This window comes from Parambassis ranga, chromosome 16 (assembly GCF_900634625.1).
Source record: "Parambassis ranga chromosome 16, fParRan2.1, whole genome shotgun sequence".
In the NCBI taxonomy this organism is placed as follows: domain Eukaryota; kingdom Metazoa; phylum Chordata; class Actinopteri; family Ambassidae; genus Parambassis; species Parambassis ranga.
In genome coordinates, this window is record NC_041036.1 from 19,941,467 (window position 1) to 19,967,338 (window position 25,872).

The following is a 25,872-nucleotide window of genomic DNA, read 5'->3' on the forward strand; positions in this document are numbered from 1 at the left end:
ATGCTGAGTGGAGGCTCTCTGAGGATTTTTACTGCCAGGTGGAGAGTCTGTTGGTCATGAGTGTGAGCAAGAGTTCGTACAGGCGGGCCAATGACCTTAGAGCAGACTGAAACAGTGCTCTGCAGTCGGTTTCTGTTGTGGAGGCTGATGGAGTGGAACCAGCAGGTTATTGAGAAGGTGATGATGCTCTCAATAAAGCTGAAGTAGAAGGTCCGTAGAATGTTATCCAGTAAATTTACTTTTGTTACCTTTGTCCATGGTTGGGGTGGGAGACAATAACAATGTAAGAAGCCTCTAGTATATGCTTAGTTATCAACAATTAGTCACCAATACTTGACAATTTGCTGTAAAAACAGATTGCAGTAAAGTAATATATAGTAAATATAAGTTACAAAATTTTGTCGGCATTTGCTTTTTAAAAAAGGTTCTGTAGGTCTGTTTTGTGGGTCTGTAACTTTGTGATGGTGAAAAGTCCTATTAGCATCTTATTAGTATTATTATAATTATTAGTACGTTTTCATAAAATCCCCCTCATGCAAACAAAGACTGTCTGTTTCCATTTCATTTCCAGTGTACATCTACACCCGGACCACTAGATGTCAGCAGCTCTCCTCCACTCTGACCTCCCTCACTTTTAATTGAATTCATTGTGAGTTCATGCCCCACTTCTCTCTCTCTCTCATGACTCTCTACCACCCCCCCCTCCTCTGTCACACAGCCAAAATAATAAAATGCTGACTTCTCAAAGTGCCGTCAGTATGCCTGTCTCAGCATAGCAGAACCTGAAGCCTGATACAAGAGAGAGAGGAGGAGGAAGAGGAGGAGGAGGAGTGGGGGAGAGAGAGAGTGTGGGGGGGGGCAACAACTTTGTGTAACTGCAGGCTCTGCCTTGCCTAGGAGCTCCAGCACTGCGCTTCTGTGGAGGTAGGTGTGAGGCTGCTTCGTTTGTGTCCCCGTGTCTGTTTTGGCTTGTCATTGTGTTTCTGTCATTGTGAGGTAGGAATGAAACAAAAGTGCAGGAGAGACGGAGGGCCTGAAAAATATTTGCGTGTGCACCCAAAAAGTTTTGTGGGTTTCACTTTGAAGCTGTGCTGTGTGTGTTAAAGTTTGTTGAAAGCCGACAACTAGAGGACTGTCAGTCAGATGGATCTATCAGAATGGCATGTGGAGAGGTTAAGCCACCCAATAGCTGCTCATCGCTTTGTAGTTATCTCGTCACACGGGATTTGGAGATGTTGGCTCACTTGGAAGGAGTTTGAGTTCTGTTGTGTTTTTTTGTGACTGATGACTTAAAAGTCTTCCATTTAACATTAAAACTTAGAGGTTGTTCTCAAAATGGTTCTCTTGAGGAGCAACCCAAGCCGGTCAAGGATTCACACGGCTGAAAGTAGCTGACTTGTGAAGCTAAAATTAAGCTGAGGGCTAATTTGGAATGTTACACTTGGGCGGTAAGACGTGGAGAAGATGACCCGGCGGATGGTGACAAACCTTCTGAGCCCTTGGTGGAAACATTTCAAAAAGCCTTTTTCATCGTGCTACTGTTACTGAAAATTAGAGCAGCAGTGACCTCAAAGCTTATTTCTGCCCCAGTAAAGACGCACGACCTGACACAGAAGTGGGGTGTAAATCATTTCGGGGCATTTATGAGTGAATAGGTCTTTTACTTATAAAACACACAGTCACTCTTCACTGCTGCTTGTCTCGGTGCAGGAGCTCCTTTCCACCAATGAGAAGGTGGATGTAGTTTTACTGTATGTCCTCCAAACAAACCTCTATCACTGCCTCGAAGTCAAGAAGCTCCACTCGTGTTCTTCAAATGACACTGAGCAGTCGCTGAAATGCAGTCCGTGAAATCCTCTGAAGTGAGGTTTGCAGTGGAAGTAATGATCACGTTGGTTGTTCAATGAAGTCCCGCTTACACCTGTGTCTTAATGATTGGATGTTTGCTCAGTGTGGGTGGAGCTACACTGCAAGTGGTTTGAGGTCACTGATAAAGGTGCTATGCAACAGTGTCCATCCGATTGTCACTACTTTTAGCGATATGTAAAGTCATGCATTGCGCAGACTGGCGAAAAGAACAGAAACGGAAGTTACGTTACCTGTTGTATAAATATAAATATAATCATCGTTTAAAGAATGTAGCATGACCGATTGTGTTTTCTTTATTAATGTTTTGCCATAAAACGTTTATTGGGTTATAAATAAAATTATAACTGCTAACAACAGAGTTGGTTTAGCCGGCAGAGATCGGCTCGTTTAATTTGCGACAACGATGACGTCATTAACGGCAACAGAAAATGAGGGAGGTAGTGTCCGAAATGCCTAAAAAAATGTTTTCACAATGAGTCCACTATATGCTGCCCTACATTGAACTCCCCATAGTAAGTGCGTTATTTTGGACAAAGCCACATTTGGTTAATATTTCATCCCCCCATGTACAACGGACTTTCATTCAGGAGTCCAGGGTTGTGTCCTCCTGTCTCTGGGAGCTGTTTGGTTTTCACTCAAGTTTGGCCTTAAAAACAGAGTGAGGGGTTAAGGTAAAGACCACAATTTGTCTGGAAACACACACATTCATAGCATTAAAAACAGTTTCGAAGGAAACCCCTTCTACTTTCGCCACATTCAGCTACCATGGTGACAGGTTCTTCTCCCATAAACATGCGCATGTTTTGATTTTGAAGCACTGAAATGTTGACTTTATGTTATGTTACCTGGTGAGGACAGGCTGGAAGATCTACTACTGCCATCATGGCTCCCAGTTAATCCAAATATGGACCAATATGTTTTCTTGTACCAGGCTGTTAATGTATTTGGTGCTGCAGTTGTATGGGGATTGACTCACTTTTGGAGTCTATAGCCCCAAGTGGCCGCTTGAGGAACTGCAATTTGGCACATCTATGCTGGCTTCATGTATTGGCCCTGGAGGTCAACGCTTTAATGAGTGTATTGAAAGCAGATGTGGGCATTACCATCACTAAACAGGGTACACTGTTTGACACGATGACATTTCCTCCTTTATAGTGTCATTCAGCTTGTTTTAAAGACAAATGAAAGCTTTAAAAACACTAATACACTTTACTGACACATTTTGTGTCTTGATCTTTCGGGGGAGTTGGTGTTTGATTGACTTCTGGACACCAGACCTAGGTCTATTAAAACTTAGACTTAGAGGACATCAGGTTAGAGCGACATCAACCCTCAATAAAATGGACATGCATGCAATCCTGTATATATAGCCAGGCTCATCCGAGGTCACAGCTCACCCCATAAAGAGAGCAGCTGCAGGTGGAGGAGATGGTTGAGATTTTAACTGGAAAAAGAAGGAGCCAGCTGGCAGTGGCAGGTGACAGCCAAGGCAGCGCTCCACTCCAACACCACTTTTGTTTTGGTACAGAGAGCCTGCTGGGACTACTGGAGACAGAAAAACAGTCACAAAAAATGTGGTCTATCTGAGGCCTAATAAATTCACTGTCCAAACACGTCATTCGCTTTGATCCACTATTGGGAATTGTGATGTTACTGATGGTTGTGTGTCTCTGTGCAGCATTATATGTAGTGTGTTATGTTCTTTTGTTCTTTAACTGGCTGGCTGCTGGTATGCAGCCCTCAGTAGCAGCTCAAGTGTCAGCCATGCATTTAGCTCAATAATAAGCAAGGCTCAAAGGTTCAACTGGAATCCAATAACTGAATATTGATTAGCAAATGGATATTTTAATTTTAAACATATATATTGTGATGACTAGAGACCAGAAAGTGACTCAGTCAGTCAGGGTCAAGAAGGAGTCATACAAACCAATGCTGGATTGATCAACAAGGATGTCAATCTGGCAGAGAACAATGGGCTGTTTGTATACATGGTCAGTGATTGGCTGATTGAACATAGGTGACTCACAAAAATGGCAGGAAACAAACAGAGGAAGAAGCTACTGACATAGCAAGAGGATCAATCAATGTCATAATACAACAGGAAAGACCAAAAAAAAAAACACCCAGACCATCACAGATGTGAGGTCAACAACTGGAAAACGACTGCTGCAGGAAAATATTACGTGTTTTTCTAAAATTTCATTTAATGCAAATGTCAACACTATAAGGTGATGTTAAGGTGGTTTAAGGTAAATTTATCCTTCACCAGGTCCTTTTGAGCCGCAGCCTCCTTCCACTCAGCCTTTAAATCTCCTCCATCTTCTCAGTGTGATCCAGTGTTTGTGTCATTGGCTTTACACATTAGAGCCACACAGCAGTGATGAGGATCTGCCAGCACAGTCCAGGCGCACAGGAATGAGTTTTTAATTTAGTGTGAATATGTTTAAATATGCATTAAATTACTAAACATCTGCTTTTTTCTGGAGTGTGTAAGTTGAGTCAAAGTCATTTACGAGTCCTGGAACATCTCTCTACAGTTCACTTTCATTACCATAGTAACCAAACTGCTGTGCTGTTGTCAAGGAAACTTGATCGTTTGGCTGTGGTTTGTCCGGACTTTATGCTCTGGCTGTACAACTCCTTGACTTTGTACAGGAACATGATCCATACACACCACAAACACACACAGTCATACAAACAAACACAAGCTTTACCTGCGGGTCAGCATTTATGAGAGTAGTAGTGTCATGGTTTTGAGGTTGTGGACACAACTGCAAAGGCAGGCAAGAGTTCAATGTTCAAATCCAGGTGTTTCATTACTGGCAGAGCTCATGAGCAAAAGGCTAAGGGCAAGGGCTAATCCAAAATGCAGAAAACAAAAAAAAAACACTACTACCCAAAAACTCAGAGGGCTGACAAACAAGGTTAAAGACACGCCAACCTGACAAGAAGAAAGGGGCGCACAGGACTTAAGTAGACACAGACAAGACACAGGTGAAGACAATCTGAGCGGAGCAGGCAATCAGGAAAGGCAGGAAACACAGGGGAAATAAACCTCAAGGAAATGCACAAGGAAGCCAGGACTATCAAAATAAAACAGGAAACAAAACATACAGCCAGAAACAGGACAACACAGGGAACAGCAACAAATCCAGGCAAACCAAACACCACAAAGATGACAAGGCAACAAGGAGTTAACATGGAAATAATAACCCAGGATCATGATAGTATGATACTTAGCTGTAGCACTCAGAATAGTTTAAGAACCTAATACATAAGGCTTCACAAGCTCAACAAGCATATTGTGAAAAAAAACACATTGCAGTCAGTGAACTGCAGGCTTGCCACAGCATACAGTCTGTGGTCCGTCTGTAAATACTGGATATTAGGGAGTGTGAATAATGCTTCTTATTGGTCGTTCATTGAAACACATGCCTTGATGATGGCCTGACATTCTTTGAAATAATCCTCGCCCATACAGCATGATTATGAAGCTGCCTGCTGTGAAACACTTGAACTTCTGTTGCCATCACAGATCACAGAATTGTACCTGACGTCACACCAGCTGCATGAAAACCCACATCGTGTGACCTGAAGTGAGGTGGTTTTTCTTTTGTGTCCAAGTTGGGGAATAAAAATCTGAACTCAAAATAAAAACATTAGCCCTCAAAACCTGATAGTTGCATTACTCATACTTTGAAGCAGAGGTATATGTATGAAATCACTGTGGAATTTCCTTGGCTGAGGACACTGTAGCGTAGTTCTCTCTCTCTCTCTCTCTCTCTCTCTCTAGAAACTCTTTGCAGTTAACTGTTGTTTTTCATCACTTGGTTGCAGATATGTCCAGGGTGGGTCCACTACTGTATGAGCAAGATTGCACTTTCCACTCCTCTCTTCTCTCCATTCAGCTATTCTTAGTCACTGTGTGGTGAGCTAAGGGTTTAAAGTTACAAGGACCTTACTCTCTCTCTCTCTCTCTCTTTAATTTCTTGCTCTTGTCTGCTTTAGTGTCTTCGCCTTGTGAACTGCAGGGCATCAGTGGGTGGTTATGCCCCTCTCGTGTTTTAACCCTAAGTGAAAATGAAAATTAGAATGTCATCTGCAGGCTGCTGCAACATGTTTACACAGACACCACCCTCCTGAGTACTGCAGGTTTATTATTGGAAATACATCTATTATTATCATCATTGTATTACTGAAGCACTCTGAATAGGGCAGCTGATAATCTCCATGACGATCATGAAGCTTTTTGCCAAGGACAGTGGTTAACAAAATGCGGAGATCCCCTGCAGCTATTGACAAAGCTCCAGGAGGTTCCCACAAAAACAAAACAACCGTTCTCAGTTATTTACTTCCAATGAAAGAGGTTAAGAAGACTCATCTCTCATGCTCTGTCTTTCTTCAGTGCCCTCCTGCCCACGGGTGTGTATGAGTGAGTGTGTGTGTGTGTGAGCCGGAGCCTCAGGAGCCATGTCAGATCCCAGGGACATCGATGAGGATGCCATCCTCAAGGGCCTCAGCGCCGAGGAGCTGGATCAGCTGGAGTATGAGCTGCAGGAGATGGACCCTGAGGTACGGCGGCCTGGATTCTGATCGTTATGCCATAAGGTCTCGATGGTCACACATGGGTTTCTTCACCCATGTTATCATTGGCCATTTATTAATAACTCAATTCTATAAGTTTGTATCATTAGCTGGTGAAGACATGTTGCATGCTAGGCAGCTTTATATGCACTTTTTAGTGAAAATAGTGAGAGGAAACAAGCAACCTTACACGCAATATACAGTCATATGGGAGGTCTGCACACCTGCTGATGATCAATTCATCAAGGACTGATGATCAGCAGCACCTGCTGCAGCTCAACTAATCAAATCCTGTAGAAGCACTCGTGGGTTTTCTATCCAAGACCTTGATTGCCTGCTTGTATAATGAAATAACTTGTTTCAGTGTGATATAATGTAAAAACACATGTGGCCTATGTCAGCAGATGTAGTGTGTAATGATAGATTTCTTTATGTGGACACATAAATATAAACATGCAACCTCCTGTTCTCCCAGAATGCCATGCTGCCAGCTGGATTTAGGCAGCGAGACCAGACAAAGAAGAGTCCGACAGGGCCGTTTGACCGCGATGCCCTGATGGAGCACCTGGAGAAAGAGGCCCTGGAGCAGCCAGACAGAGAGGACCTGGTGCCCTTCACTGGGGAAAAGAAAGGTTGGAGAGCAGGCTGCTCTGCTACTAAACACACAATAAGATGATTTTTTAAGAACCACACACTAAGAATCTCTCACAAATCACACAGCAGAGGTCGGTGTGTCTTATTCTGTCAGTCTCCTCTCGGCCTCTCAGACAGCTGTAGACTTGCTCTCAGTGATGCACCACTGCACAGCAGCAGCAGCAGCAGCAGCTCAGCCTCTTAGTTTCAGGTCTGTGTGGGGTTTTTGCAGTTCACTGATTTTTTTGGAGCCATTTTCATTATATCCCCACAAGCTGGCATGTTTAGACCCACACGGGGAAATAACTTGGCTCTGGGTCCTGTGCGACAAATCCAATAAATGGAAACAGGCATCTCTCTCTGAAATGAGCTTTTTTGGGGATTCACAACTGAAAGATGAATGAAGAAAAAGAGGAGAAAGCATGCAGTGAGGAGGAAAGAAGGGACTAATTTATGTTTGGAGACTCTTAGACTGAAGACCTCGTTAGATTAATGGTGTCTGGTGTTTTTAATTCGTCTGTGTTGTGTTTCCAGGAAAGGCCTTTATTGCAAAGAAAGAAGAGATCCCCGAGAACGAGAGGGTGATCCTGGAGCCAGAGCTGGAGGAGGCTCTGAGAAACGCTACCGATGCAGAGATGTGTGATATTGCAGGTTGGAAAAAACACGTTTTATATATGTATTCATATTGCTGTTGAACCGTGTCAACAACTTATTTGACTGTACTTACTTTTTCAAAAATAAATATTATTTATATATAATAATATTTTTTTAATAAAACTTGACTTTATTTTGTAAATATATATATATATATATTCAACTTGTCTAAAATGTCTTCTTTTGGAATTTTTTAAACATTTTTATATCATATGTACATATGTAAAGCACATTTCTCTGTTCTCGTAATGAGGCAGCCTTCATTATACCAGGATACTGCCTCACATACAGTAAATTACAGTGTTGAATTTTCCCTTGACCATGGCCGAACGTCTGTTTCTGCTATGATATCATCTATTTGTCCTTCAGTTTCCCCATCAGCAGGTGTTTATTAACCCATCATAACATGCACATTCATGTGTGACCTCAGTGTTTTCACCACAGCGGCTCTGACCCACATAGTTCTATTATACTGAGGCGCTGTACTCTGCTGTTATAGCTCCATATTGTTTCAGCAGTGAAGCAGCTAGCAGGCTAACAGGCACGGCCAGACATGCGATGGGGTCCAATTCCCCATGCTCAGCAACACAAAAATAAATAAGCCTGGCCCCGGGCCACAGAAAAGGAAGGGTGGAGTGGACGCAGGGATAGTGGGGGGGGGGCAAAGATACTGTATCTGTTTAAAACAGACTAGTGGGAAGTTGCTGTGTTCACAGATAAAAACCACAGTTTTCCATGTTTTCCTGCTTTAATCCACTGTTTATTTACTAATTGGCTCATCATGCAGTTGAAATGCTGGCTGTCATTTTAAATGAGGTCAAGAATCACAAAACATGCTTTATTGAGTGTGATCCTCTGATCACCTGGCCACACTGTCCCCCTAACAGATAGACAGGCAGGCCGGCAGGCAGGCAGCCAGGCATCCGGACAGGCAGTGCAGTGCGGTGCAGCCTGTTTGTCCGGTTCAATCGGCCCGCCGTTTTAACCCTGGACGGAGTCCAGATGAGGATTAAACCTCAGATAGCCTCTGTCAGTCTTTTGTATGGGTGTTTTGGCAAACAGACTACAAGGGATGAATAGCCAGGCGGACCGGAGCTCAAAGAGAGTGTCCGACAAGCACCCAGGAATTTTAATATTCATGATTTAATTTAAGACGCTAACAAGTTGCTATATTGAGCTTTTTTGTTATCTACAGTCTAGTTTGTGCTGTAAAGCTACTGAGGGTTATTCTCAGGGCCACACTGCATGGCGTGTAGGTCCCCCCCCCCACACACACACACCCTAACCCCTCCAGACTGTTCCCTGGGTGGGTGCTGTCACAGCAGTTGGTTTAAAATGCAGTTTTGGTGCAGTCAGAACCAACAGCTCTGCCCCCTTCTGGTCATAAAGTGCAACTGCAAGAGAAAAATTGAGAATTTATTTTTGCCATAGCAAAGTTAAAATATGTCCCTAACTAAAATAAAATATCAGGCATTTTCTTTGATTATTTGATGTCTTACCTTAGTGTCATAATATAATTTTTTTCCTCCGACATTTTTTACCTCATTAATTCATATATAATTTATATATATGAGACCTGTCCCATACTGTACTGTGGATATCCAGAAATATAAAGAGAATTTGTGTGGTCTTAACACTGACGGCATATCAGCAAGAATACCACTGAGGCCACCCCATGACCCTGAAACTTGTGTATTCTGGTATTACTCTGGGGGCCCTGCAGACTACGAGATTACAACACGCGAGGTCCCCACTGAGCTCAGACTGCTGTGTCCTTATCTTGTTCAACAGATACACTGAGAACAAACACACACACACATAGAAGTTGAGGATACACCTAACTGGGACTCTTTTTTGTTTTGGACTAAGAACCACATCTGAAAAATGTTGTTTGCACAGCAGAGATGTAAAGGAATTTGTCCTGGAGATATCAGTGCAGGGACACAGCCAGAGACAAACTGTACAAACAGTACAACCTGTGATATGATCTTATTCATAATATCACTGAGATATTTTAATCTGTATAGCCTCTGTGACATGTATTCATAGTGATTGTCTTCCTGTACATGCAGCCATTCTTGGAATGTACACCCTGATGAGTAACAAGCAGTACTACGATGCCCTGGGTACCACGGGCACGATCGCCAACACAGAGGGCATCAACAGTAAGTGTGACATCATCGCATATGACCTGAATATTGTATTTAAAGCAAAGACTGAAACGATGTTGTGTCTCTTACAGGTGTTGTGAAACCTGATCCATTCAAAATCTTCCCCGAAGAACCACCGAACCCCACCAACGTGGAAGAAACACTGGAGAGGATCCACAACAATGACAGCAGCCTGACTGAAGTCAACCTCAACAACATCACGGTCAGCACAACCCTAAAGTGTGTTAAATTAGATTTCCTTGCCCGGTTCACCTAAGTCACCTAAACCTGAGAACCAAATCTTGATCCTTCCTGCAGGACATTCCCATCCCAACGCTGAAAGAGATCTTTGAGGGGATGAAGGGCAACTCTCATGTGGAGTTTTTGAGCATCGCTGCGACCCGTAGCAATGACCCTGTGGCCTACGTGAGTACATCAAGCTCATAGTGGTGTTTGGGGAGCTAATTAATAGCAATTATTAATACTAATTCACGGACCTAACTGACTCCTTGTTAGATGCCTTGTAGATTTGCTTTTGACATTGGTGGGGGCCCTTTCTGTACCCAATGAGAATTTGTTTTTTAGGAGGGGATCAAATTATTGATGGGGTCGCGTCCCCTCCGTCCATGCTATAACTAAGCCCTTGCAACTACACCCTTGTCTAACAAGCACATCTTTAGTATGTGGGAGAAAGCTGGAGTACCTGGAAAAACCGACACAGGCACAGGGAGAACATGCAAACTCCACACACGGAATCAAACCAGGAACCTTCTTATGTGGCAAATCATCAAATAAAACAATAGCATTTTCCTAGTGTACAGGTACCACCAAAATTCTGAAAAATACCTATGCAGCAGTGCTACAGCTAATGTGAGAGAGGCCTTCAGCTGCTTAGAGGTTACCCTGGATTCCTTTGTGACCTTGTGATTGTTACACACTTGTTGTTATTCCTGTCAGTTAACCACTCCACATGGTTTTTTAGACGCACGGTGGTCACATTAGTTTCATTTGTGTCGCCAGGCGTGTGCTGAGATGTTGCAGGAGAACACCAGCTTGCAGAGTCTTAATATCGAGTCCAACTTCATCACTTCAGACGGCATGATGGCCATCATCAAAGCCATGGCCAACAACGCCACGCTGGTGGAGCTAAAGATTGACAACCAGGTCAGGATGAATCTTTGTTTTCCTTTTTACTTTTAACTGAAACATCCCTCCGAGCAATGTGGATGCTCCTCTTCTCCGTTATATAGAGGCAGAAGCTGGGAGACAGTGTTGAGATGGAGATCGCCTCCATGTTGGAGAACAACTCCAGCATCCTTAAGTTCGGCTACCACTTCACTCAGCAGGGCCCCCGAGCCAGAGCCGCCATGGCCATCACACGAAACAACGACATGAGTAAGAAACGCTACGACTGCACCCACAGTAAAATGTTTATGCAGAAGATTTTTGTCTGACCTGATCTATTCTGCAGTTCGCCAACAGAGATTAAGATGAAAACAGGAAAACGACCATCTCCTGCAAAGACTGCCAATGACTTCCAGGTGCCAGCTTCCTCACCGGGGGTGCACCAGAGCATCCTCCCAAATCAATCCTGGTCATGGTGAAAAATGACATCCAACCTTCATGTTCAGCCATTATCATTTCATTTCATTTTTTTGTGTAGACTGCTGAATTCATCATAAAAGTGTGTATAGGTCACAAGCAAAATGTGAAGTGTCTTCTTTTTGTTTTTGTGCTTTTAGCTTGTTCATCAAAAACCATCATCCAAAACATTTCAACTGTTACAATGTGGTGCTACAAGACATTATATGTGGGAAGGAAAACTGTAAATACTTTAAATAAAAATATATATTCAACTAGTTTGGCAGTTTAACTTTATTGCATTTACATTTTGTTGCACATATGAACAATATCATGCAAGCAGAAACTAGATGAAGGGATATAGCATTAAAAAATAGCATGAAATGGACCCATTTAACAATCATGTGAAGGATTAAATCCTGTAGTCTCCCCTGATCCTTTGACTTCCCCCGAGCACCTGAGCTATTTTTACACCCCGCCCCTCGCCGATGCGAAATACAACCTAGGCTACCGAGCTTGAGTTACCTTGTTCCAAATATAAGAACTAACTTTAAGAGGGTTGCACCCAAGCACACCCGGCACGGATTTATGAACAGAAACAGCTGCTAACCTCTGAGGATTTTGACAGCAATGCTCGGCTTCCTCCCTTCTTTCTATTTCCTTAACCCATTTCCTCGTTTCTTAAGAGCGCTCTTGCTTAATGTCAAGTTTGACATGATTTTTAGATTTCTCAAAGGTCACATTTTTAAAGAAATGCCACACAGACTTAGCTGACATTTGATGTGTTGAAATGATTTCAAGTCAGCTCTCTACAGTCTATTCCAGCAACTTCTCTTATGCCCTGCAGTAAAACACAGATGTGTTTTTTGGATTGTAACAGTCTGTGTCATAAATGCTGTAACGTGTGTGTGTGTGTGTGTGTGTGTGTGTATATATATATATATATATATATATATATATATATATATATATATATATATATATATATATATAGATATAGATATATAAATTTGTGCAAAACTGATCATATGATGTTAAAGATCATCAGAATGTAATAATTCTCCAATATTCACTTGGACTCTGCTAAGATAAGTGCGCCCTCGTGTGGTAGCAACACTGAAGTCCAAAATAATGATGAGCACACTCGACACATATTATCAGTGTCATCAGAAACTAACTCATGTTAAGTCCTCCTGCCCTCTCACACTGATCCTGATGGTGTTGTCCAATTTGTACCAACTGTGCTCTGAGAGGTGCTCTTAATGCAAACAGCAGACTTGACTGCCAAGGTTAGCGCCAGCACTGCACATCTGTTTGCTGAATTACAGTGAAAACTCACAAGATGTGAACGTAATCGTGAGCAATGGTTTTAAATTATGACAAATCTGTATCTGTAATCTGTATGGATTTTACCAGCATGATAAACACCCAACACAACACTACAATTGGTGTATTAAATGGTGTAGAAGTATGGACACTGGATTGCAGCCATTCAAATATCCAAGAAATGAATGTGCAACAAAGACCTACAGCCTGTGTGGTGTAGGTTTGAAATGAAATGCAGCCAACACAACGACAAGTGATGTACACATATATTAAAATGTACTGTGTCTGCCTGGCTCACATCTTGCATCGTGCAAAAAGTAAAACATAACGATAAAAGGAATTTATACATAAAAGATATATAACAACAAAATATTTTTAAAATTCTATTTTTATTATGTGTGCAGAATCAAGTGAAAGGGTATTGCTGACCTTTTAGAATCCACAAGAAAAAAGAAATGAATCTAAACGAGTCCTTTAAGTCGCTTTCCAGCTACTTCTAGCAGCATCTGAAGGTACCATTGTGGTACAAAATGTGAGTAGCACACAGTTCTTAGTCCTCTCAGTGACTTGTAGATAAGGAAGCAGGCTCTTCTTCATCCGAATCAAATTCCACGTTCTCATCTTTAACCCACTGACCACTTCGGTCTTGCACCCACCCGTCACTAAGAAAAAGATAAAGATGTCCAAGATGACATGCAGTAGTTCAGCTGGTATTATTTGAGGTTATAAAAAAAAGCAGTCATGTACCTCTTCAGTTTGAGGTAGTGCTCGAGCTCTCTCTTCCTCTGAGCTGTCAAAGGTTTCGCCTCCTCTGTCACTGCTGCCTGACATTCTGTTGCACCTTTCGATGGACATGACTCTTCACTGGCTAAAGTGGAAGGTGTGTGAATTTTTCTCTACATACAGTCTAAAAATGAAATATTCCCTGTGACAGAGTTTACCTGCATCGCTGGATGATGAAAGGTGTGAAACTTCAGGAATTTTGTCGTCTGAGCTGGTACTCACTGGACCCTTTTCAGATTTTGTACTTTAAAAGAATGACAGAGCGATGTTTTATCATTAATGTTAAATCTTAAGAATGAGACGCATTAAATAAGCACATGCCTGGTTGTTCTGTGGCGGCTGTTATATGGCACAGTCTTCAATAAGGCGTGATGGGTGAGCTTCCGGGTTTGTGCCAATAAAGGGGCTGAACCGGAGGGCTCCTGAAATCACAACAGCATGGTTTATGTTAATGCTCCACCGCCAGACAACAAGGATGAATTGGTTATCAGGCTGTATTTGTCAGGGTCACATGTTAGTCACATGGACGCCACATAATGCATTTAGCACAAGACGCCATAGATTAACAATGTCTGTTCAGCTTATGTTGTTTTTCATTGATGATTCATTAGCCAGACACTCCTAAAAAGATTCTGCAAAGTTTGCTCAGGGAGTAAACTGCAGAGAGTAAACACACGGATACCAACCGGACTTTTGTCTTCCGCCTGGATGTAGTTTTCATGTTGCCTTTTGGTTATTTCATTCTTCAACCGTGCCTTTTTGCCATAGAATGATTTTAATCCTGAATAAAAAACATGAAATTTAAATAGAATTTGTAACAAAGCAACACAGAGCAAACCCAAATTCCATCAAAAACATATATTTATACCCCATATATATATATATATATATATATATATATATATATATATATATATATATATATATATATATATATACACACACATTTCTGACATCAATTACAATAGGGCCTTCGCACCACTTCGCAACAGTGTGGTGTGCTGCACTGCACAAGACAGGAAGTACTTGGCCCGGGTGGTTCACAGGAGGGCCGATCATACAGCTGCAGACCCCCACCCACCCACACCCAGGACACAAACTGTTTGTACCTCTTTCCGGAGAGAACAGACACATCCAACTCACCCTACCCACCCACCCTACCCACTCATAGAGCATCAAACCCCTGCAGAAAGAGACCAACACTCACAATGCACTGCACTTTAGGACATCAATACACTGCAGTATGTACGATATATTCATGTCACTTTAAACATAAATGAATGCACAGATACTCTTTACTTTTTAATTCTATTTTTATATGTATTTAGATATATTTTAAGTGTGCCTTTATCACACTGTGTCTTACTGTGTTCCTTAAGCTGAGAAATGCTGAACTAAATTTCGTTGTGACTTGCATAATGACAATAAAAGTTCTTAATTATTGATCAAATGTCTGTACTATTTTTGATTAAAAACCGAGGTGTAAGTATGATCAAACTCTATACTATTTATTTGTACTTTACACAACCCCCTTTTTGTTTTGTTTTTTTTTAAAAAAAGAGTATTCCTTAAAATTCGGAGGGACCAAAGTAAACACCACACACACTGATTTATGAGCTGTGATGTCTCACCTTCTAGATGCTTCTTCCCCTTTCTGTGGACAGTCAGCATGTCGACTGTATCAAACACAGGACGGTAGAAGCACACAAGGCAGGTGTATCTAGACAAATTAGACAAATATGGCGTCAGTTACTTTGTTTTCACAGCTTAAAGCAAGATATGCACAGTCCAAAACATTACTTAACTTGGTTACCTTCCATTGTTCATGAGAGCAGCCTCGTCTTCTGGAATAAAATTTGACAGTAGGTCTGCCACACGTCGTTTCTGAAACAATAACAACACAAGAGTCTTGCACCTAATTTCTTTTTTATTTGCCTGCTTATACATTTAAGGATTATTACAGTTCCCTGCTAGCTAACATGATGCTAACTGTGACAACATGCGTATTTTAGCGGAAGTTCCTACTAAGGAGACAAAAATAAAATATAAAAAAGTAAAGCGATACCTTCAGGATATTCAATTGACTCTTGTCATCGCCTTCTCGTTTGAAAGACATAATTATTTCGGTTTATAATATTAGCAGCAATTCTGCTGGCTTCACTGCAACAACAAGCTAATTCCTGATTAGCAGCTGTTGCGTTCATGCACAACTATGAAAGTTGGACATAGATACTTTAGCTGTATTAACAGCGTTCACCTCAGCTGTTTGTTGGTGGTGGTATCACTGTTTTCTACGTGTTGTAAATACGTGATATATTAATTAGTAAGTATCAGTAATGTACTTGCCGGTGTGTTGCTCAGGTAATTGATTTGTGATCATTTCCCATTTTTCCGCATTGTCTTAAAGGCAGCGCACGTGACGTGTGTGACTGACTACTCACTCAGCACGGCAGCCATGGCAACATATGGCAGCTGAGCGGACAGCTGACCACACGAGACACGAGGACATGAGCAGGTTTCGCAGCAGCTTTTCAGGCACAGTTTGTTTGACAGACACTGTGTGTACAGCTTTAAGTTTAGGAAAGCTTTCGTCGACAGCTGATTTAACAGGTGTCGTTGTCTCAGTGCGCTCACGCTTTGACACTCGGTATAAAGAAGCAGCGTCCACTTTGATAAGTTGATAAGTTTAGCTAGCTGGCTAACTAAGCCGCTAAGTTTGATACTTAAACTCTTTAAGTAGGCTAATGTGACGCTTCCGTGATGTTAACAACGCTATATTTTGACGTTGACCGCACTTTACCGCAACTTGGTCGGATACCAATATAAAGAGGTGTTCGACTATGTCCGGGGAGCGAGCGCCTGTGCCAGCCGGCGGGGACGGCCTTCTACGCGGCAGCCGCACCAGGTCTTACGGTAGTTTGACCCGTTCACCGCTCTCTCCTGTTCGTCAGAGACGCATTGAACACACACTTCAACCGGGAGAGACGCTCCAAGGCCTGGCCCTGAAGTATGGAGTGTCTGTAAGTATGTGCCGGTACACTTCTGAAGCCATTTACTCCTTTTTGCTAATTGCATATTTATTGCATGCCATCCTTTTCCCATTAATAAGATGCACATAACAATGAGAGGATTTATCTTATTTTTAGTTTGACTATATTAGCCTTTGTTCACAGAGCTTTGAACTGTAACAACATAATTACATTAACTCTGCTGTTCCATTAGATACAATTAGTGATGAATTTCCATGTTTAACCCTGCTATGTGCTGAAAGATGCTAAATAATCAGTCAAACTTTTCAGGATCAAGCAAGCTTTTGTCAAGCTGAATCCAAGTTTCACACTGAAACTCTCTTTTACAGATGGAGCAAATCAAAAGAGCAAACAGGCTCTACACCAATGACTCTATATTCCTGAAGAAGTCCCTGTCGATCCCTGTGCTGTCAGACTTGGATGATCGCAGTAACGGGGTGGATTTGGCTGAAGAGAACGGTGCTTCTGTTCAGAATGGCCACACGGGGAGTTTGACTGAAAGGCTGCAAAAAGAAGGAAAAGACAGAGCGTCAGACCTTACTCCTGTGGATTTCCTGAAGAGGTTGGACAGCTTGATAAGCCAATCCAAGCAGGCTGCGGTTAAAGGATGCCAGGAAGCAGAGAAAAGGTACAACTGTGTGGCTTTTTTTACTGCTGCTTGATTGTTTACACTGGTTGTTCAGACACAGTTATTTCTAAGTCTGTAGCATAACACAGGTGTAGAGCCATGCCGCTTCAGCCAATTCTGTACTGTAGCTTGTCATTTCATGCATAAGTATATTGCAAAAGTTTGCACTATGTTCTCCCGGATACATAAAAGCTATGTTCACCCTCATAGGTCTGGTTCCTTTAGGGGTGCACTAGTCCCAGTAATAGTACAGATACCTATGTTTTTTTTTTTATCAGCTGACAGATATACCAAACCAATTTAATGTCCTTTGCAGGTTGGTGCAGGAAGCCAGCAGATTTGCTGGTGTAGCTTGCATAAAATACTTTCATACACGTGACTCTTTATAATGTTGCTCTGTGTGTTTGTCTTGAGCCAAGTCTGTCTGCATGCTGTGTTTGCTGCTGAGGCATGTCCTAGCTGGCATTTAAAACATAGAATTAAAGCGAATGGATTGGCCCCATGGATCTGTTTTGTGCATTCCCAGGTCCAGACCTAGGAGAAAATCATGACACAGTCTTGGTTTGCTGGATGTTTTTTTAAAACAAGTGCATAGTTGCCACAAGTTACAGCTTGACTGCACAGCACTTATGATGTGAACCTAACTTGTTTCAAAACGGAGATTAGCACTCTCAGATTAAGCCTGTAGTGCTGCATTAATTTCATGCTTTGTGTTTGGTCAAATTACATGATTTTTTAGGTTGCATTTATGACACAACATCCTGTTTTTGGTTTGTTCAGATGTCTGTTACACATGCATATTTAGTTTAATTGCACTTGAGTTTGTTCAGACTCATTCCAAGACCCACCTTGATCCAGGTCCTGGTTTGGAGATTTACATGAAAGCATGTATACTTACAGTTAGGGAACAAATTATTTGAACCCCTGGTGATTTGGTAAGTTTGCCAACTAACAATGAAGTGATCAGTCTATAGTTTCAATGTGAACAGTGAGAGACAGAACAATAACAAAAATGTTAACGTTATGAATTGTATTGTATGCATGTTGATGAATGAAGTATTTGATCCCTTTGCAAAACTTGTACTTAGGTGTGTTGTGTTACTTAGGTGTGGTGGCAAAACCTTTGTTGGCAATCACAGAGATCAGACGTTTGTAGTTGGAGACAAAGTTTGCACACAGCTCATTGATGTTTGGCAACTGGAACCTTCAGCTCCCTCCACAGAATTTCTATGGGATAAAGGTCTGGAGACTGACTAGGCCACTCCAAGACCTCATTCAGACTTGGGCAGGATTTCAGTCCTTCATCAATCAGTTCTAGGCTGATTCCTCACCATCTCATTACCACTGAAACTCCATGAGGTGAGATCCTGCATGGATCTTCAGACCGAGAGAAACTGGCAGTTATTTTATGTTTCTTCCATTTGTGAATAATCACACCAGCTGTTGTCACCTTCTCACCCAGCTGCTTGGTGGTGGTCTTGTAGTCCATTCCAGCCTTGTGTAGGTCCACAGTCTTGTCCCTGACATCCTTGGAAAGCTCTTTGGTCCTGGCCATGGTGAAGAGTTTGGAATCTGGGTTGATAGCTTGTTAGCTTCTGTGGACAGGAATCTTTTATACAGGTAATGAGCTGAGAGGGCTCCCAGTGTCATCTGTATGAAATGCACCTGGGAGCAGAAACCTTGCTGATTGATAGGAGATCAAATAGTTATTAATGTATAACTTTAAAAAAAAAATTGTTCTGTCTCTTACTGTTCAAATATACCTACCATTGACATTATGGACTGCTCATTTCTTTGATAGCGGCCAAACTTACAAAATCAGCAGGGGTTCAATCATTTTCCCCCTAACTGTAAAGAGAACAATCAGACTCTAGTTTGTTTCACATCAACCAAATCTGTAAATTTGATCAGGGTTCATGTTGAGCATTGCATCTGTAAATCAAAAGAAAACTGCTTGTTCTAAGTAGATGCATATCAATGGAATTCATAACCTCTCAGCAAGAGGCTGATTTCTCTACAGGCTGCGTCACTCCAGAGTCACTATACCTTTATTTCTGCTTGGCAGGGTTGCAGCCCTAGAAGCAGCTTGTACCAGCAGGACGTCAGAGAGGCGCCCGCTCACAAGGTCGCAGAGTGTCGTCTCATCTTCTAGGATGCATCAGCAGGCGGCTGTACCCCTCACTGTCACCAAACTCACCAAGCGACTGAGAGACAGGGAGGATGAGATCTTCGAACTGTGACATGCCAGTCTCACGCTGATCAGTAACGAATCTTTCCAAGAAAGCAATGCTTGCAGGGTTTTTGTATCCAGGAGGATTACGGATTTAAAAAAAGACCCTGGTGATCCTGCTGCTGCTGCTGCTGCTGTGAATTGTTGCTGTGTTTTCACACAGCCTTCTGCAGAGCTTATCACTGGAAGTCACACTGTTTTTAACACGTTTTTTTTAATTGCACACTTACAGCATTATTTATTTGTATATATGGTTAAATATAAAAGGCCTATAGCTGTGTTTCTCACTTGCGGGAAATGGTTTAGTCACATTGGCTTAGTCATATGACAAAGTTCATAAGGACTGAGTGGACTGTGTGACGCCGTCTCATATGTTTTAGACTAGAACGTTTGTGGAATGTATATAAATCATGTTTACTGTACTGTTAGCACAACATTACTCATAAATGTTGTTTTGTTTGTCTCTGCTGAAAATGTATATAGCCCAAACAAAAAAACAACAAAACACAAAAAGATGTCTCTTAAAGAGTTGACATCAGTCTTTTTATGGTTTCTTAGGGATATATATTTTTATTTCATTCAAGATTTGCATAGTTCATTTTCAAATAAAACTGTACTTGATCCCAGGTTAAATGATTTCTGCGAATTATTGCTCACCTAATGAAAATATATCTGCCGAAAAACATTACAATATTAGACTGGCATATGTCGCCATGGATCCATTTCACAGAAACTCATGAATCAAAGGATTCAAGTGCACTTATGCTTCTAAACATGCTCTGAAACTGATTGTGGGGTTATTTCTTTTTTTTTTTATTTGCTGTAAATACAATGCACTGTCCTGCCCACTAGATGGCAGTGCAGTATTTCAGTGGCTTTGTTCCCTGTCTCATCTGGCCAGCTAATTCACCTGACCAGAGAGCATCATAGCAGTAGTTCTAAATAAAACATTTCAAAGTTTCAAATATTAAACATCCGATGACATTTTATATGCCGCTAAAACAATTTGCATCATATAAATCTGTTCAAGTTCGTTTTTGCGGACCTTGTCTGAATAGACATCATAATTGTACAGTGTATTTATATGTATAACCTTTAAACATTTAAAAACTTGAGGAATGACTGCACAAACTTTGTTTTTATCCCTACATGTTCTTGGAGAACCGTCGAGCGGCAGACTTGTTCTCAAATCACCTGTCATATGTTGCCAGTCCTCGGCAGCCATAAGACTTCTTTTTCATTTCAGTCAGTCTGCCTGTTGATCTCCCAGTACCTGTCTGATCAGTTTTTAGTTTGTGTGTCATATTGTCCCATCCTCCACCAGTTTGTTGAGTCCTTTACAGATCTTGGTGAGGTGGGGTCTGAAGGAGCCGTTGGGGTCGTACAGTTTGGTCAGGAGCTGTGGGTCGGAGTAATGGTTGAAGACGTGGTTGATGCGACCGTGGGATTTTGGGGTCAGGTGGGTTTTGACCAGCTTCAGCAGCAGATCCCTGCAGCTGGTCAGGAGCTCCTCCATCACGGCTTTGTCAAAAGTGAAGTCCACCTGGGTCAATCAGGAGGCATTCATGTTAGGAGAAATGTCTGATTATACATCATTACACCTAAGTTTCTGCAAGGTGTATCAGAAAGAAAACAAGTAATTAGGCATGATATTGGATTACTGCGGATATGTCGATATTATCCTGAGTGTACATATATATAGAGTATACTTTTTTCTTTAGAGTAGCATTTATGTTGTTGTCTTTGTCCAACAGTGACATCACAGACTAAAAGAAACATATTGGTATTGGATCAAGGACTTCTTGGGATCACAAACTGGCTCAGTCTGAAGCCTGAGTGTTAGCGGTGGCTAACAGGGTGACACCATAAACCATGATACTGTAAAAACCTTTGAAATGATGGCTATATTTTTTGGATTTGGTATTGTAGCATCATAGAGGATGACTGACATTCTGCACATATTATTTTACTGAACTGCGTATTGACGTCGTGTGAACAGGAATCATTGCGAGGTTCAGCTTTGCCATCTGCCAATATTTGATTGTAAAAAAAACAAGAGGTTTCCTGATGTTATTGTTCAGGATGCTTGAGTGTCACAGTAATATGTCATCAAGACCTTTTTACACATCATCTTATCAAAGCTGAGATGGAAAGAGGCAGTTTTAGTATGATTTGAAAACCTTCCTAAAGCCTTTTCTCTGTTTTAGAGCAAATTGCTCTCTTCTCCAATCACTGAGACAAGTATGTTCATGTAATTTAAGGCACAGAAGTATACCTCATAGAAGCTGATGGCCGTCATGGCTCCCTGGTGCAGCTTCTTCTTGAACTCTTGGGCCACTACCAGCTCATCTTTGCTGAAGCAGTTGTTTCTGAAGAGCACTCCGATCTTGACGGCGATCTTGACCAGGTCCTTGATGACTTTCTGAGCCTCCGATTTATTCCCTGTGTACTCTTTGGAGACACGGTACAGTTCGTCAAGGATCTCGCTGGTTGTGTCGTCAATGAACATTTGCACAGAGCTTTTAGTGGCCATGCTGCTGAGAATCTTCTTCTGTGCCTTTAAGGCCATGTCCTTGGAGCTGAACGCATCCATGGCTGCCTGAATTAAAAGGAAATAGGTTTCATTTTAATTACAAATTTGATTAAACAAAAGCAAAACAATCAGCTGACGAATAACACGATAAGCATGCCCATAAATGAGAAAAACCTTTGTCCATCCCTGCTTGGTTTTTTGCCAAGACCTTGCACTGCCAGGACCCCAGCAGTTCTAGTCAAGTACATAGAGGTTAAGTGCCACATTCAAGGTCAAAACATGTGTTGCTATGGAGGCCGGGGTGGACAACACCTGTTCCTTTCTCTCATCCAAATTTTCCAGGTCATCTCTGAGAAGTGGCCAGTCTTCTATAAATTATCATTGTTAGTAGATCAAACTTATGTTCGATTTAAAAAAGTAAATCTTACATTCTGACTGAAGAAATCCTGATATTACACTAATTTTTTGTGAGAATCTAAAGACCTGCTTCTATGTATTGTTAGTTACACTGTTTGTTTTTGTATTTGTAAAGCCAAATGGGAACAGTACCATGGAAGAGGCCCCACAGAGCCTTTTAATTCCTCCACTGAGACTTTAACCACACCTAGTAGGCTTCACAAAGAGTCGTCATCCCCTGTGGGAGGCCATCAAGCCTGCATTCAGCACACTGTGACAAAACTACAAAATCCACACTTTTATCTTTGATTGTCAGCATTAATTCCATTTAATTTGTCTCCTGAACTCAAACACAGAAGGATTGGAAGTAGATCACTCACAGAGGAAAACTCTATTTACATTTTATTTATCTTCTTATTAGAGAATCACATGCAAAACAAAGCTTAATTCCCATTTCACCAAAACACCACAGATGATTCTTTCAATCGATGACGCAAATAAAAAAGTCTTATGCTAAATAGATACACCAAAGCCCCTGTTCTGTCTTAAGTTTCAAAAACACAACGTCTTAAGTGTGAGTGCTTAGATTCCACTTAATCCAAAGTTTGTTTGATTAGTAAAACAGAACCAACAGTCAAAGACACACAGGATTTAAAGGCACGGCTGCATATCCTGTCACACTTCCTGTGTCATTATTGTTTTGTGTTTTTCCACATGTAGAAGCTGACTGAACAAACAGTCCTTATATGTAAAGGAGAACTTTAAAGGAGAATTGTGTGTGCTGCATCCCACTTCTTGCCTGTGTGGACACGCATGCGAGGCTGCATAGCTGAGGCAGGTCCCTGCCTGCTGCTTTTACATAGCATGAAGGCAACAACTGAACGCTACCTGATTTGTTGCTAGCAACAGCGTGCTGTCACTCTTTGCTTTAATGTATTTCTTTCATGCCTGTTTGTGCATATAGATATCATTGTCATCACAGAAGATGATGTCCACCTCCAGCGGTGCACGATTCAGTCACATTAATGAGCATATCATGCAAAGCAGGCAGCGCTTGCTGTGAGTCTCCAGCATGCACCCTTAATCCCAGCTTCAACATTCATAACATCATATCGTCACTTATAGGATCTCAGTAGGTTCCTCTTTACATGCACAACCTTTCATCAGTCACATTACTAATAGCTTGCTTCGTTACAAAAGCTTTGGATTCCCTGTGGGGAATTAAAGAACGTTCATTAGATTAATTTCCTTTAACAGTGATAATGGAAGAGGAGCTGTGTGATAGCTGTTTCAGATTCATGCTTCAGTCTCATTTATTTTGCTAAAAAGACTACAGGGATTTGAGGGACGTGCACAGTGTGCAGTCATCAACCAGCAAAGCTCCCTCAGCAGGAGGACGTCTTGCTGCTTAAGTTTTTTCATGTATCTACACTGTTTACTTTATGCTGATCCATCGAGGCTGTTGGGTGGGAGCAGCAAAACACTCATGTGCCGGACATCATTCGGGTTCCCCCGCGTCAAGGGCTCGTTCCATGTTGAGCAGCAATTTTATGTCACAAATGGATTGAAGAGGGGCTTTGAGGCTGACATACACCAGGCAGTGACATGCATTACATGTTCAAGTGTTTGTTTCCCTTCCAAATGACAAACAACAACATGCAGGGTTAGGGCTAATACTGTCCAGAAAATAACAAAAAGCAGAGATATTAGAGAGCTGATGAACGTCGGTGCAGTAGCAGGTTAATGGACAGTCAGAGAGAGAAACTGCTGATTGGTGGAGCCATCCAGCAAGCAGGCTGGAGAGGTAAATATTTAGCATTCCTCAGATGGCTCCAGCACTGAGCCACAGTGTTTGTGTACATGTATGAACTTGTGTGCATGGTTTCCGGTTGTTTTTAAGGGCACAGGGTTTTTTTGTTTTATTATTATTATTTATTTAGGAATATAAATCCCTTTCACAGAGTTCAAAAAAGATTCACTAAGCATGCTGATTCTCAGAGTGCGGAAAGACATCATTGCTGTGTTTCAACATCAGGCCTGAGGTTGTGCCACACTGAGAATATAAGGGAAAGGTCTTTTTGTGTGTGTATGGATTAAAGGTTTTGATAACACTGAACAATGAAATGCCTTTTTTAATGGAAAGGTCATAGTGGACATAGAGATGAGCTGAAACTTTCACAAACAGAAGAAAAAAGAAAGAAAGATTTCTGCGTTCTCACACAGAAACTTTCTGTCACTTCCGATCTTTAGCCTTAATGTGGCAAAGCAAATTCTTTGTGCATTTGTTTCATAGTGGCTTCATTGCTTCCCCAACATTTTGAAACCTCTCCTCAAAGCAGATATTGCAGTTTCCCTCTGTACATTGCACAATGTTTCAGTCGTTCAGGCCTGCCACCCATCTGCACTGCCTCAAAGGGGAAGCGAAACAGAGCAGTTGGCACCACGGCATGGAGGCTATCAGCAGAGGCCATGAGCCAGTGACACGGCGACCTGCTGTTTTTTGGCTTGTTTTAAAATCATAGTAAAGCAGCGAGGAGAAGGAAAAGTCCACTGCCTTTGAGATTTGAGTTGAGCAACTCTCAGTCTATGCAAACAAAAAAAAAACACACAAGCTCTACATCTGTGCCTGTCATTGTACTTGTTCCAGCGTGCACGCATATCTCGCAACTCAGCCCAAGATGGGGAAGTGGAGAGAAGTCACACAGTTTCCAATCGTCCCTCTGCTCGGCATGTGTCTGCTGAGCAATAAACACTCCTATTTTTTTTTTTTTTTAAAACATGGAGAGATAACAAACATTTTGGCAATGTGCTCGCAGAGATTTCTTTTTGTTTCTTTTTTTCTATTGACACATGAACACAACAGAAGGGTCTTACCTGAGTGTGTGAGTCCCCCTCCCTCCTAGTGTATGTCAGACAGCTCTCTCTCTCTCCCTCTCCCTCTGCTCTGTGTATCAGGTTGACAGCAGAGCCTGGTCAGTTTAACGGGTTCTCTTCATCTTCACTACGAGTGCGGTCGCAAACCCAAAAAAAAAAAAAAAAACAGCCCTCCTGTGGTGCTTCTGTCAGAGCTCACCACCCTGTCTTAAGATAATGTTGAGTTGTACTTCCTTGAGGAACTAAATTGCTATGACACACCCCTCAGCGTCTCTCTCTCTCTCTCTCTCTCTCTCTCTCTCTCTCTCTCTCTCTCTCTCTCTCTCTCTCTCTTCCTCCCTTCTTTGTGTTTCCCTCTCAAGTTCAAACTGAACAAAATCCAGTATTCCTGTCTTTCTAAGTCATCACACAGCCAGCTCCCTCTCTGAGTCTGTCTGTCTCCACCTCCTCGCTCTGCCTCGGTATTGCTGACATTGTGCTGCTGCTTGTTCTGACAAGTGAAAACCCCAGAAAGAATTTACCAATAATCCAGTGATGCAGCTGGTTGAAAGGGGAGCGGCTTAACCCTCTTTTGTGTTTTCACCTATGCTGGAATGCAGCTC

At 41.9% G+C, this 25,872-nt stretch overlaps 4 protein-coding genes and 1 long non-coding RNA gene across 6 annotated transcripts; 3 read left to right on the plus strand and 2 right to left on the minus strand.

Annotated features, from left to right (window-relative positions):
• Positions 1-747, plus strand: LOC114449011 (uncharacterized). The gene is made up of 2 exons (XR_003671940.1): positions 1-210; positions 572-747. It is a non-coding gene; the product is annotated as an uncharacterized LOC114449011 (long non-coding RNA).
• Positions 748-832: 85 nt separating this feature from the next.
• On the plus strand, positions 833-11,597 carry tmod4 (tropomodulin 4 (muscle)). The gene is made up of 10 exons (XM_028426424.1): positions 833-924; positions 6,275-6,441; positions 6,929-7,085; positions 7,621-7,737; positions 9,813-9,905; positions 9,983-10,113; positions 10,209-10,316; positions 10,911-11,054; positions 11,141-11,285; positions 11,362-11,597. The coding sequence occupies exons 2-10, from the start codon at positions 6,340-6,342 to the stop codon at positions 11,382-11,384; spliced, it is 1,020 nt and encodes a 339-aa protein (XP_028282225.1). The 5' UTR covers positions 833-924; positions 6,275-6,339; the 3' UTR covers positions 11,385-11,597.
• Positions 11,598-13,167: 1,570 nt separating this feature from the next.
• scnm1 (sodium channel modifier 1) lies at positions 13,168-15,783 on the minus strand. The gene is made up of 8 exons (XM_028424921.1): positions 15,646-15,783; positions 15,394-15,464; positions 15,212-15,300; positions 14,267-14,361; positions 13,902-14,002; positions 13,739-13,824; positions 13,545-13,665; positions 13,168-13,459 (listed from the first exon to the last, which is right to left on the minus strand). Exons 1-8 carry the CDS (start codon positions 15,694-15,696, stop codon positions 13,357-13,359), a joined length of 717 nt encoding a protein of 238 aa, XP_028280722.1. The 5' UTR covers positions 15,697-15,783; the 3' UTR covers positions 13,168-13,356.
• A 243-nt stretch (positions 15,784-16,026) lies between these two features.
• Positions 16,027-20,094, plus strand: lysmd1 (LysM, putative peptidoglycan-binding, domain containing 1). The gene is made up of 3 exons (XM_028424922.1): positions 16,027-16,600; positions 16,939-17,237; positions 19,303-20,094. The coding sequence occupies exons 1-3, from the start codon at positions 16,421-16,423 to the stop codon at positions 19,475-19,477; spliced, it is 654 nt and encodes a 217-aa protein (XP_028280723.1). The 5' UTR covers positions 16,027-16,420; the 3' UTR covers positions 19,478-20,094.
• Positions 20,095-20,253: 159 nt separating this feature from the next.
• On the minus strand, positions 20,254-25,872 carry tnfaip8l2b (tumor necrosis factor, alpha-induced protein 8-like 2b). 2 transcript variants are annotated; one of them, XM_028424924.1, is made up of 3 exons: positions 25,275-25,872; positions 21,743-22,072; positions 20,254-21,010 (listed from the first exon to the last, which is right to left on the minus strand). In XM_028424924.1, the coding sequence occupies exons 2-3, from the start codon at positions 22,058-22,060 to the stop codon at positions 20,768-20,770; spliced, it is 561 nt and encodes a 186-aa protein (XP_028280725.1). In that variant the 5' UTR covers positions 22,061-22,072; positions 25,275-25,872; the 3' UTR covers positions 20,254-20,767. The 2 variants fall into 2 exon arrangements, with proteins under 2 accessions (XP_028280725.1, XP_028280726.1); XM_028424925.1 differs by having other exon boundaries at positions 21,743-22,066; positions 25,271-25,871.

Bases quoted from the DNA above. Each gene is read 5' to 3' on its own strand.
- tnfaip8l2b (XM_028424924.1), bottom strand. From the start codon at position 22,060: ATGGATGCGTTCAGCTCCAAGGACATGGCCTTAAAGGCACAGAAGAAG. The intron at 21,011-21,742 runs GTATACTTCTGT...TGATTGACCCAG, and splicing joins CGGCCATCAGCTTCTATGAG to GTGGACTTCACTTTTGACAA.
- tmod4 (XM_028426424.1), top strand. From the start codon at position 6,340: ATGTCAGATCCCAGGGACATCGATGAGGATGCCATCCTCAAGGGCCTC. The intron at 6,442-6,928 runs GTACGGCGGCCT...CTGTTCTCCCAG, and splicing joins TGCAGGAGATGGACCCTGAG to AATGCCATGCTGCCAGCTGG. The intron at 10,114-10,208 runs GTCAGCACAACC...TCCTTCCTGCAG, and splicing joins TCAACCTCAACAACATCACG to GACATTCCCATCCCAACGCT.
- scnm1 (XM_028424921.1), bottom strand. From the start codon at position 15,696: ATGTCTTTCAAACGAGAAGGCGATGACAAGAGTCAATTGAATATCCTG. The intron at 13,666-13,738 runs GTAAACTCTGTC...CTTCCACTTTAG, and splicing joins TTCATCATCCAGCGATGCAG to CCAGTGAAGAGTCATGTCCA. The intron at 13,460-13,544 runs GTACATGACTGC...TCTTTTTCTTAG, and splicing joins CACTACCTCAAACTGAAGAG to TGACGGGTGGGTGCAAGACC.
- lysmd1 (XM_028424922.1), top strand. From the start codon at position 16,421: ATGTCCGGGGAGCGAGCGCCTGTGCCAGCCGGCGGGGACGGCCTTCTA. The intron at 16,601-16,938 runs GTAAGTATGTGC...TCTCTTTTACAG, and splicing joins CCCTGAAGTATGGAGTGTCT to ATGGAGCAAATCAAAAGAGC. The intron at 17,238-19,302 runs GTACAACTGTGT...TCTGCTTGGCAG, and splicing joins TGCCAGGAAGCAGAGAAAAG to GGTTGCAGCCCTAGAAGCAG.